Source organism: Gobio gobio (genome assembly GCF_949357685.1).
Source record: "Gobio gobio genome assembly, chromosome: 16".
Lineage (NCBI taxonomy): Eukaryota > Metazoa > Chordata > Actinopteri > Cypriniformes > Gobionidae > Gobio > Gobio gobio.
This window is the reverse complement of record NC_137109.1, coordinates 31174773-31187057: the sequence shown is the minus strand read 5'-3', so window position 1 is coordinate 31187057 and position 12285 is coordinate 31174773. Positions and strand designations below refer to the sequence as shown.

General features: G+C 38.2%; 1 protein-coding gene across 4 annotated transcripts in view; it reads left to right on the top strand.

Annotated features, from left to right (window-relative positions):
• Window positions 1-12285, top strand: part of cyfip2 (cytoplasmic FMR1 interacting protein 2) — a 37971-nt gene that overhangs the window by 6025 nt on the left and 19661 nt on the right. Inside the window, exons 2-15 of one of the 4 annotated variants that reach the window (XM_079839057.1) lie at window positions 5546-5695; window positions 5801-5890; window positions 7555-7632; window positions 8081-8182; window positions 8423-8604; window positions 8687-8783; window positions 9162-9290; window positions 9378-9482; window positions 9588-9670; window positions 10531-10768; window positions 10851-11143; window positions 11216-11363; window positions 11474-11627; window positions 11780-11936. In XM_079839057.1, coding sequence (XP_079695183.1) covers window positions 5579-5695; window positions 5801-5890; window positions 7555-7632; window positions 8081-8182; window positions 8423-8604; window positions 8687-8783; window positions 9162-9290; window positions 9378-9482; window positions 9588-9670; window positions 10531-10768; window positions 10851-11143; window positions 11216-11363; window positions 11474-11627; window positions 11780-11936 — 1973 coding nt within the window. In that variant the 5' untranslated portion in view covers window positions 5546-5578. Of the gene's footprint in view, window positions 1-5545; window positions 5696-5800; window positions 5891-7554; window positions 7633-8080; window positions 8183-8422; window positions 8605-8686; window positions 8784-9161; window positions 9291-9377; window positions 9483-9581; window positions 9671-10530; window positions 10769-10850; window positions 11144-11215; window positions 11364-11473; window positions 11628-11779; window positions 11937-12285 lie in introns of all 4 variants that reach the window. The other 3 variants (XM_079839055.1, XM_079839058.1, XM_079839056.1) reach the window with 3 other exon arrangements.

Genomic DNA, 12285 nt, shown 5'->3' with positions numbered 1-12285 from the left:
AGCATGCATTTGTTAGTGATGTGTACTCCAACAAGAAAAATGGCAAGTGACGTATTAACCATGGGCTTTTTATTGGAAGATGTTCCTTGTAGCTTGCACCACATACTGACTCGGTAACATGACTTTTATTGATTTGACTTGCCATTCATCTCTGGACTAGATTGTGCTTGTTAAGACCAGGGGACAGTTGCATAAACTTAGCCTCTATGTTAAGATTGTGTCTTAAAGGGATAGTTCACTCAAAAATGAAAATTCTGTCATTTACTCACCCTCAAGTTGTTCCAAACCTGTATGAGTCTCTTTGTTCTGCTGAACACAACACCATAGTATGTTTTCCCTACTATGGTAGTCAATGGTTGCTCTATCTGCTTTGTTACAAACATTCTTCAAAATATCATATTTTGTGTTCAGCAGAAAACAAAAAAGAAACTCATACAGGTTTGGAACAACTTGAGGGTGAGTAAATGATGACAGAATTTAAATTTTTGGGTGAACTAGCCCTTTAAGAACTTGTTTGATCAGCTACCTTTTTATGTAACTGACTTTGAAAAGTTAAGTTCTTAATAAAAAAAATACTAACTTTTTAAGACTAGTTTAAGCTGTTTGAGAAACCGGCCACCGATGTTGCCTCTTCTGTGGTCTTCAGCATTGTGCCCAAGTGTGATTTCCACACTGAGCTACTCTGAAAGATCTGAGACAGTTATTCCATCATATGATTTCTGCTGTGACCTCCAACCATCTGACACCAACTTGGTCCAGACCTGTTGAGAATGTAGTTTAAAGCTGACGTGTGTAATTTTTTATTTTTAAATACTTTTGTACCAGCTGTGGAGAAACAACTATTAGTAAGCCATTTGTAGGTTGATTTCCCCAAAATCTGTTGGAAAAGGTTTTTCCTTTTTTCAATTTCATTTATTGTCGCTTTTAAGTCTGCAGACATTACACTTATTTTTTGGTAATTTTGCTTAAATGTTCATTTTGTGTGTTGTTGCTATGAAGTGTCATCATTTATCTTGTTGTTCACAAACTTGATAAGTTCCATACTTTGTTCCTGTTTGTTTCTGTTAATCATAAATTAACCCTTGTACTGTTCGATATAGGCTCCATATTTAATACTACAGTGATCACAGACGATCTCTCGCTTCCTGCATGTGCTATGTTTAATGGTCAAGCTAACATCATATTTCCCGCTGCTTTGTCACGCTTTGATAAAGGTAAAGATCAAAAATCAGCCTCCTTGGACAGATGGCTGATAGGTGCCTGTAGAGACTAGTTTCACTTATCAACTGTTCTGGACAGATTAATCTGGGTTTACAATCTAAATGTGGTTTACTGGTTTCGTATTGCATAAACATTTGCAGGTCTGTTTTAAAATGATTTTCAAGAGGAAAGAAATATATTGGAGCTGTGGCATAGCAAAAATTTAGTTTTCCCAAACCCATTCTTCCTCTGTCTCCCATCATTTAATAATAATAATAAAATTAAAATTAAATTATCGAACAGTTTTGCCCAGGATTACATACATAAATAATATTCTGCAATAAGAGATTTTTCTACAATTGGAGCAATTAACGTACCATTTAAATGCAAATAATTAGTGATGCACCGATCACGATTGTTCATGGCAATAATTATTTTTTATTTGTTTAAGCAAAATGTATTCGTTGTTTATTTGCTCTATAACAGGCAAACTGGCCTTAAACAAAAATATAACCATTTGAAATTAGAGGCAACCACTGCATTTTAATCACATATCAAACAAAGGTGCTACTCCCATGTAGCATGAGCAGTTGTTTTGATTTGAATTTGATTGTATCGTTTCAAGATTTAAAGCAAAAACTAAATTGTCTGACTTTAGATTTGTTAAATTATGCTACATAAGTCTAGCCTGGTCTTACCCAAGCGGCAACCTCCTTCAGTTTATCTTGAAGCCAATACGGAAGTGACTTAAACTGCAATTCATCGTCAGGCTCCAGAAGGGAGCAGAATCTCACTGAGCCCCATGTTAAAATGCCCAACTTTATAGCAGGAAAAAAACATGTTTACAGCCTGGTACAAATTGTGGTTTTGGTCTATACGGCTAATTTTGCCCTTCATGACAACTGTGAGGGGGGTGACATTTTTTATAACTCATTCGTTTACATTATATAAAGCCTTAAACTTCCTCATAATTAAGGGCGTGGTGACTTTGAGTGACCTTGGTGTTTGTCAAAAGCAGTAGGTAATTCGGCCGGGGATTTTTACACGGGTGGTGGGAGACGGACGGCAATAAAATCACCACTGTAAATGATGACAAGGTCTTCCGACCCCACGAGAAACAATTGCCGGGGCTTCAGCAACTCCTTCACCACTAACGGAGCAGAAAATAGCTGGAAAATCTAACTTTTCCCGGGCCACAACATCATGGCCACCACCAACAAAACTCAGCAAAGATTGTTCTTGCTCCGGCTTTAACTTCTGGATATATTCGGCAGCGGTGCCACAATGGAATTAATGGCTGCGCTCGCATCTTTCTCCGCCGCCATTACTGAACTACAACTCAAACTAGCGCACGATATCAACGTCAGCCACTCCCTCTGTTTGCTGATTGGACCGGTAAAAATTTGTTCGGAGAAAACCTAAGAATATACCGCAGTCCCAGACGGAGTACTGAAGGAAAATGAAAATTGAGCCGAAGTACTAGGAGGGCGGAGTCACGTAAGTCACCTGCATAAAACAAAAACAGTAGATGGACTGAATGAAAATGCTAATTCACTCTCTGACAGTAGGGGGCGCTTATGTAACAGCAGCGGTTTCTTTGGGTACCGCTGAACACAAAGCAGCGCTGCGCTTAAAAACACTACTTTATATGGAGGTAGAGGAAAAGAAAATGCCATCAAAACTTTTCTAAAGACAGTCAGTTCCCTTCATAGATACATTTATATAATCCCACCCCACCCCCAATTCTATATTTGTATTTGCTCTGATGACATGTCAGTGTTCTCTTCTTTGCATCCGTCTTCAGCGTGTCTCGTCTCTGGCCTGTGTTAGCGTCCTGTTTACAGACTTCGTAATATTCCCTCACAAATGTATTAGTGGGAAATTATTGCTGTCCAGTTCGTGTGCAAGTCCAGAATAGAGAGAGGCCAAAATAAAACCATAACAGTTTATGGCTGGTCGACTGGTGCATATCTACAAACCATTATTTTTGCAGATCACAGTCAAGCAGACCTGGGTCTAATACAGACCATACCAAACCACACTTCCTGAAAGTGCAGAGATGCATTTCTTATATTAATATAGATAACTATTTTTATCTTGACACTGCATTTGAGAGATGCAACATTTTACAACTCTTCTATACAATACAATATTTGAATGTCTTGACTCTTGAGTTACCTTCATATGTGGGCTTATTATATTATATTAGGGGTAGGCAATATACCAGTAGACATGTAAAGCGGTAGAGGTTTTGGATTATATCCTCTGTTGTTGTTACACTCAGATAGGTGACATTGCAGTGTTGCGCCATCACAAAAGTTGATAATTTGCATGCCTGTTTAAGCCTTGCCAATTTAAATGATGAGGCAATTTTAAACTGTTCAAGCGCAATAAGCAGTGCAATAATGACTGTCTTGGATTACTCCTGTAAACACAGTAGGTTAAGTCAACATAAAGACTAGGGCTGGGTATCGATTCAGATGTTCCAATTCGATTCGATTTCAATTCGCAAGCTCTCAAATCGATCCGATTCTCGATTCAACTCAATGAGTATAGATTTAATACAAATACTATATTTATAAAAAAAGAACAGTGAACAAGTTTACAAGTGGGTAATTAAAAAGAAATTAAGAGCCACAAAATTGTATATTAAACTCTCTTTATTTTAGATACACTTGGGTACATTAAAACAGAACCCATCTCTAAATTTCAAATGCATACAATTATGTTAAATACAATACAATTTTGATGCAACTTTATTAAAAAAAAATATCTGAAAAGCATTTTATACAATTTTGTTTTTATGGATATTTTGATATATTTCTTCTAAAACATAAAAAGGATATTGGATGATTTTCAGCAATTTTCAGTTAAGGACAAGCTTTTCTTTCGATTTTGCAGACCGTCATTCAGACTCTGTCTGTTTTTCTGGAGGCTTTTTCCTCCAGGGGTGTCTGAGCTTTTCGATTTGTGGCCTTTGAGAATTGATTTTGAATCGACCACATTTTTAAAAACGATTAATCGGAAAATAGATTTTTTTTTGCCCAGCCCTAATAAAGACAGGGCTCGACAGTGCGAGCATTTGCGACCTAAAAATAGATGTGTGAGAACTGTACAATGTATTTTTGAGCACGTGGGTGAATAATAAAAAAAATCCCTGCGGGTCATGTTTCCTTAAATGTAAGTTCATAAGTCTTCAATACCTTAAATGGTATAACAAACGTCTTAATGATCATTTAAAGGGGCTATATGCGTTTTTCTGAAATTTAAACTCGCGACTGACACCTGTGGCCAAAAAATAGAACTGCTCTTATTTTCTGCTCGCTCTCGCAGCGGTGGTGACGTCACATCCGCAGACAGCGCGGGAAAAACCTACCCGCCAGAAAATAGGAAAAATAGGATACAGGCTTATGGGTGCACCCACTGTGAGCGGACAAGGTGTCAGTATGCTCATCAGGAGATGTTTGAGTCATAAATGGTAAAATAAAAAGGCTATTGTTACGTTTATTTTGGGGAAAAAGTTGCATATAGCCCCTTTAAGGCATCTTATATTTTAGGGATGGAATAACATAAATTGCAATACTGCCTAATATGATAATTAAACTTCAAAAGGAACTTCATGAAATAAATGTGAGCAAAGCCTGAATGGGGTGCTGTTGTGCGATCGACAGGCTCGCAATTTGCGCAATTCGCCATTTATGCCAAGCGATTGGTTATGAACTATGTTTACCCTATGGTGTTTATATTGTAATATGTTGTATATGGTTGTAAGAATGCATATTTTATCCCCCTCATCTGAATTTGAATGAGCATCCTGCAATAATAAAGCATAGACATTTCATAATAAGAGTCCCGGTGTATTTCGTTTATTAAATAAGTCACACAGTGTCTCCAATTTCCACCCCGGTTATTATTTGGTTACACAAACTATTACATTTAATTTCCATTTAATTGAAAGTATACTATTGTAGCTTCTGTCTGGGATGAAATAGCTTATTGTTATCGTGAAATAAAATTACTCATTGTGAATAAGATTTGGGTCATATCGCCTACCTCTATATTATATATTAGTTTAACTAATTGACAAAAGCTGTAGCAGCCCTAATTAATTAATGATATCTTTTGGAATTTGCTGGCAGCCAAAGCTGCACTTGTGTTTTGAGATTAATTGAATTCCACCAGTGAAACCGAGTGAAAGACTTTAACGAATTAGAGAGATTTCTTTAAAGTCATGACATTTTTCCTTTTTGTTTTATAGACTGCGTTTCACTTAAACAGAGTTGAAGTACTTAGTGCAGCATCCATGTCTGATGATGTTGAAGCTCATGGTCTATTTTTGTTTCAGATTGGGCTGTTTTGTGAGTGAACCTGTGTCGCCATGACAACCCACGTGACCCTGGAGGATGCGCTGTCCAATGTGGACCTGCTGGAGGAGCTTCCCCTCCCAGACCAGCAGCCATGCATCGAACCCCCGCCATCCTCCATCATGTACCAGGTACCAGGCCCTTATGCATTAACGCAAATGCATTTCAATATTTGTAGTAGGATATAGAGTTCACACTTCACTGTAAAATTTTGCTGGCCTTCTTTCTCTTACTAGGCAAACTTTGACACCAACTTTGAGGACAGAAATGCGTTTGTCACTGGTATTGCCCGCTACATTGAACAGGCCACTGTTCACTCCAGCATGGTAAGTAGAAGGACACTTTGTGAAACAGCACATTAGGATGGCTGGTCATGTGACCAGGGCAGCTATAACAAAAGGATGTTGCATTATAACAAAGCTGCTCTTTATGGTTCTTGCTGAAATCTTTTTCAGAAGAGCACTGAGAAGCAGAAACAGTCATTCAGTTTATCTAATGTAGGCTTTTCTTTGCCACAGCGATATTTAAATAAGCCCTGAGCAGTGCAGTTCTTGTCCCAAAGCTTCATTTACAAAAGAAAATCACCAGACATTAACATATTTTTATGTTACTGTAAAACAAAATTTATATACATTACAGTAGTGATACTTCCAATTCATATACATCAACCTTAAAATATTACTTTTAAATTGTGAATCAGCGTTTGTGTTGGCCAATAATAAAGTTTTGTTATGCTGTATATTAAAATACACAAAACAAAAAGTTTGTGGATTGTAAGATGATTTAAAAGATTTTATTCAGCAAGGGTGGGTTAAATTAAACATTTATAATGTTACAAAATATTTCTGTCCCAAATAAGTCCTTTTGAATTCATCAGACAATCCAAAGAAAAAAAGTATCACAGTTAACAGTACAATGGTTTTCAGCATTTTTTGTGCTATATCAAAACCCAATCAGTTTCAATTCTGTTTTAGCAGAGGCGGAGAGCTCAGGACAAACACCTTTTCACAAAGCCACCCTTGTCTTGTTTATGCTTGCTGTTTTGTACTGTTTTGTGTCTGTTGGGGTTTGGGGTTTGTGCTGGAGAGAATTGAGATTGAAGCATCTACTCCACCTCTTCCTCACACAGCTCAGTGGCTCGTGGATGTGCTTGGACTGTCAAACAGTAGCACATGTTAGTCAGAGAAATAGAGAGGTCCTCAAGGACTGGAGGTCCTGTTTGCTTCAGCGGCCTTCTGTTAAAGCTCTAATGAGCACATAGTTGTAGGTCTGGATGAATGATCTGGCATCTCTAAACTTTTATTAGGAGTATATGGTGTTTTTAAGGTGAACAATGCAGGCCTATTGAAATCATACCCTCATACTTACTATATAACTTGCTCAATGTGCAGACTCCATTGACGTCTCATAGATGATTTTTTAGTAAGGTTGACTGGTTGAGATTAATCACAACGCAAAGGGAAGACTTGATTGTTATTACACCGTTCGTTGTCGTGTAAACTTACCCTTAGATGACTTGACTAGTCAGTTTTGCACATGCTTAGTTTCGCAAGGCCTAATTGTAATACTTGCTGAATTGTGATTGGCAGAAATCCAGGTTACATGATTTATTAATGGAAAGTGGAGCATAATTAGGGACTCGGTCTACACTGAATGCACATTGCCACTCTAATCAACAAAACGGTCTAGACTACAAGTGCTCTGATGATTATAATAGAGCAATCTAGTTTTGCGTTGTTGGTTTTTCTCCTTCTCCCTATGTCTATAATTGGGTTTACAACTGTTCACACCGTCATTGTTGCCTTGTAAGCGCTGGGAATTATTTCAGGAAATGTAGATCTAGTTATACTACATAGAAGTAATGGTGAATACCAACAGGTTATAACATGTATTAACCACACATTTACACAGAATTCGCAGGAGTTTATATTTGTGGTTCCTATAGCTGTTGTTCTTTTTCCTCTTTTTCAAACTGTGTTTTTTCTCTCAGAATGAAATGCTGGAGGAGGGGCATGAGTATGCCGTCATGCTGTACACCTGGAGGAGCTGCTCCAGAGCCATTCCTCAGGTACACACACACACACACACACACACACAACATCTGATGCAGTTAGCGGTGGTCCAATGAGAGCGTATTCTTAGTATTGTAGTAAAATTCATGCAGTTTGGCCTACAAGCCCATATACAGTTTTACTATCTGGTGTATCGTAGTGCGGAAAAGAAACTCAGTGAGAACATGCTAGAGTGTAAAAATGTACATATTTATAGATTTATTGAAGTTTATTTCTGCCAAGTGCTAGCATTCAAAAGATTGTGTGTTAAGTCTTGTCTTACATGAAATTCTCTCCACCTTTTTCTGAGTCTGAACCCCTTTTCATTTATCTAAAAGATATAATTGATGTAATGACCAAGTTCAATAATATGACTGCCCTGCACTAACTGTAGGAAAAGGCTCATTATTTATAATCTCCGTTCTGAATCCAGCCATTTTAATGTCGCCCTCTTGTGCCTCTCAGGTGAAGTGCAATGAGCAGCCAAATCGGGTGGAGATCTATGAGAAGACTGTGGAGGTGCTGGAACCTGAGGTCACCAAACTCATGAAGTTCATGTACTTCCAGGTGAGGGAGGAATACAAATATTTGAACTCCATTCATTATTTATTCATTCTTTAATATCTTGTTCATCAAACAACAATACTTTTTTATGTTAAATTTATTAAGAAATACTTGGAAGTTTTCTTTTCAAATAAAGGAGTGTGATAAATAGCATATTAGTTTTTGCAGTGCTTTCAAACTTGGTATTGAGAGTCATGACATTTCACTGGTACACTGCGTTCAAATTGATATCCCTCCCTCTAGCGCAAGGCCATTGAACGTTTTTGCAGCGAGGTAAAGCGACTGTGTCACGCTGAACGCAGGAAGGACTTCGTATCCGAGGCCTACCTGCTCACTTTAGGAAAATTCATCAACATGTTTGCCGTGCTGGACGAACTGAAGAATATGAAGTGCAGTGTGAAAAATGACCACTCTGCTTACAAAAGGTATTACAGGGTCATGCTTGCATTAAAGGAAAAGTGATTTTTCATAAAACACACATTTGATGACACTATTTCTTCCTTTCAGAGCGGCTCAGTTCCTGAGAAAGATGGCTGACCCACAGTCCATCCAGGAGTCCCAAAACCTCTCTATGTTTTTAGCCAATCACAACCGAATTACACAGGTACATTTAACTTCAAATATGGTCATATTTACATTAAAGGAATAATTCACCCAAAATGTACATTGGCTTTTTTATTCTATATTAACTTTATTTTTTTTATATTTCTCATGCCATTCCCAATTTGTAAGCTGTACATTTTACATTTTTCAAGTAGTTGTTCAACTCTTGCAATTCAATTACTTAATTCTGACTGAGGCTTTTAAACTCCAATAAAGGCTAAAAACACAGTTTCTGAAGCTATACTTGGGTGTGGAACAGCCTGAAATGAACATTTTGGGGTTTTCTTGCGGACAACTTTGCCTTCCCCCAAAGCTTCTCTGTTCACCTCTCGTTTGCACATTGACATGCAGAGTTTTGTTTTGTGTGATGTTTGTCCAGTGTCTGCACCAGCAGCTGGAGGTGATCCCAGGTTATGAGGAGCTGCTGGCTGATATTGTCAACATCTGTGTGGATTACTATGAGAACAAGATGTACTTAACCCCCAGTGAGAAACACATGCTGCTAAAGGTGAGTACATCCATTCCTGCCGAAGCCTTTAAGACTCAGCTGAAAGAGAACTTCACAAATGACAAATGGCTCTGTTCTATGTTTCAGGTCATGGGTTTTGGCCTGTATTTGATGGACGGTAATGTCAGCAACATCTATAAGCTGGATGCAAAGAAAAGGATAAACCTCAGCAAAATCGACAAGTTCTTTAAGGTGATGAAAAAATGTCTGGTTCTCATGAAAACTTACTTTTCTTTTTTTTTTTGGTTGTTGTTGTCTTAATCCTCTGATTGTAATGTCGGTGCTTGACAGCTGCAGGTTGTGCCCCTGTTTGGAGACATGCAAATTGAGCTGTCACGGTACATAGAAACAAGTGCCCACTATGAAGAGAACAAATCCAAGTGAGTCTACTAAGAAAGATGTCCTGCATGCATTAAAAGTATTAGGGTTGCTTTCTGTGCAATACTATTTCTCTTTTCAGCATTACTTGACTGTTATGAAAAGTAATCAGTTATTTTTGAGCTTGCATAATTAGCATAAGCTTTGGGGTCAGTAAGTTTTTTTTTTTTTTTTTTTTGTTTTTTTTTTGTTTTTTTTTAAGAAATTAATACTTTTACTCCACAAGCACACATTTGATCAAAATTGATAATGAAAGATTATCATAACACTTATTTTAAGGTAACGTAGTTACACGGTACTGCATGTACTTACTATAGTAATAACAGTAAATTATGCATAATTACAAGTAACTAAACCAAAACCTAACCCTTACCACAACTCTATATTAAGTACACATAGTTAATTAATATTACTCAGTTCTTATTTGAGTAAGTACAATGTGACTGTCACCAAAGTATAAATAAGTATAATCAAGATTCAGTTTCAAACAAATGTTCTTTTGAATTTTGTTCATCAAAGAATACTGAAAAAAATGGTTTCCACAAAAAAATGATCATCAATCAGCATTGATGATAATAAGACCTATTTCTTGAGCAAGAAATCAGCATATCAGAATGATTTCTGAAGGATCATGTGACACTGAAGACTGGAGTAATAATGCTGAAAATTCAGCTTTGCCATCTTTGCAAAAAATTTATTAAAATATTATTTTAAATTGTAATAATATTTCACAACATTACTGTTTTTACTGATCAGATCAAATAAATGTAGCCTTGGTGAGCATAAGAGCTTCTTTCCAAAAATAATCTTACAGACCACAAGTATTTGAATGGTATTGTCTCTCTCTCTCTCTCTCTCTCAGGTGGACCTGCACTCAGAGCAGCATCAGTCCGCAGTATAACCTGTGTGAGCAGATGGTGCAGATCAGAGAAGACCACATCCGCTTCATCTCTGAGCTAGCGCGCTACAGTAACAGTGAGGTGGTGACCGGCTCTGGACTGGACAGTCAGAAGTCTGATGAGGAATACAGGGAGCTCTTTGACTTGGCGCTCAGAGGACTGCAGCTTCTTTCCAAATGGAGCACTCATGTCATGGAAGTGGTACGCCTGAGATCGTGCAAACAGTTTTCAGCATTTCACTTCTCGATTTGTCATGCATTTCAACCATCTTCTCTTCCTCTAGTACTCTTGGAAACTGGTCCACCCAACCGATAAATTCTGTAATAAGGACTGTCCGGGCACAGCTGAGGAGTATGAACGTGCTACTCGCTACAACTACACCAGTGAGGAGAAGTTTGCCTTGGTGGAGGTCATTGCCATGATCAAGGGTCTTCAGGTTCTGATGGGCCGGATGGAGAGCGTGTTCAACCAGGCCATCAGGCACACCATCTACTCTGCCCTCCAGGACTTTGCACAGGTGACCCTGAGAGAGCCACTAAGACAGGCGGTGCGCAAGAAGAAGAACGTCCTCATTAGGTAAGAAGTTCACCACGTAAAACATTCTATACTTTTTTTTGCGGCATTACTTATCATCTTGCTTCCCTGTAGTGTTCTTCAGGCTATTCGTAAAACCATCTGTGATTGGGAAGGGGCAAGAGAACCTCCTAATGACCCGTGTCTGAGGGGAGAGAAGGACCCCAAAGGGGGCTTTGATATCAAAGTTCCTCGTCGAGCTGTTGGCCCCTCGAGCACACAGGTCAGTCAAATAATTTTTGCAACATAAATGATATTTAATGATATTTGTAGTGTTGTATTGTCTATAAAGCAAAGTTTGTTTCTGAGTAAGTGATCCTTCCTGTCTTGCAGCTCTATATGGTGCGCACCATGCTGGAGTCTCTCATCGCTGATAAAAGTGGCTCTAAGAAGACTCTCCGCAGCAGTCTGGATGGCCCCATTGTTCAGGCCATCGAGGACTTCCACAAGCAGTCCTTCTTCTTCACCCACCTTCTGAACTTTAGTGGTGAGACAGCAGTAACATTTTTCTATTTTACATGTCTATCATCTTTATATATTCATGATTTTCATGGCATAAGAGAATAGACTGAGAGAAATGTTGTATTCCTTTCATGACGTTCTCGTTCTCGTTCTCGTTCTCTCCTAATTGGCTGTCAGAAGCCCTTCAGCAGTGCTGTGATCTTTCCCAACTCTGGTTCCGAGAGTTCTTCCTGGAGCTCACCATGGGCCGTCGCATCCAGTTCCCCATCGAGATGTCCATGCCGTGGATCCTCACCGATCACATTCTGGAGACCAAAGAGCCCTCCATGATGGAGTATGTGCCATATGCATAGTTCATACTGGTTATTAAGTTATACTTCCATTCAAAAGTTTGGGGGCAGTCAGATTTTAAATTTTTTGGGGGGACAGAAATTTGTATATATACATTTAGCAAGGATGCAGTTAACATTTAAAGTAACATTTATAATGTTACAAATAAATGCTGTTCTTTTGCAATTTCTATTTCAATTTCTATTCCAAGAATCCTGAAAAAATATACATCACAGTTTCCACCAAAAAATATTAAACAGCACAACTTTTTTTTAACATTGATAATAAGAAATGTGTCTTGAGCAACACACTAGCATATTAGAATGATTTCTGAAGGATCATGTGACGCTGAA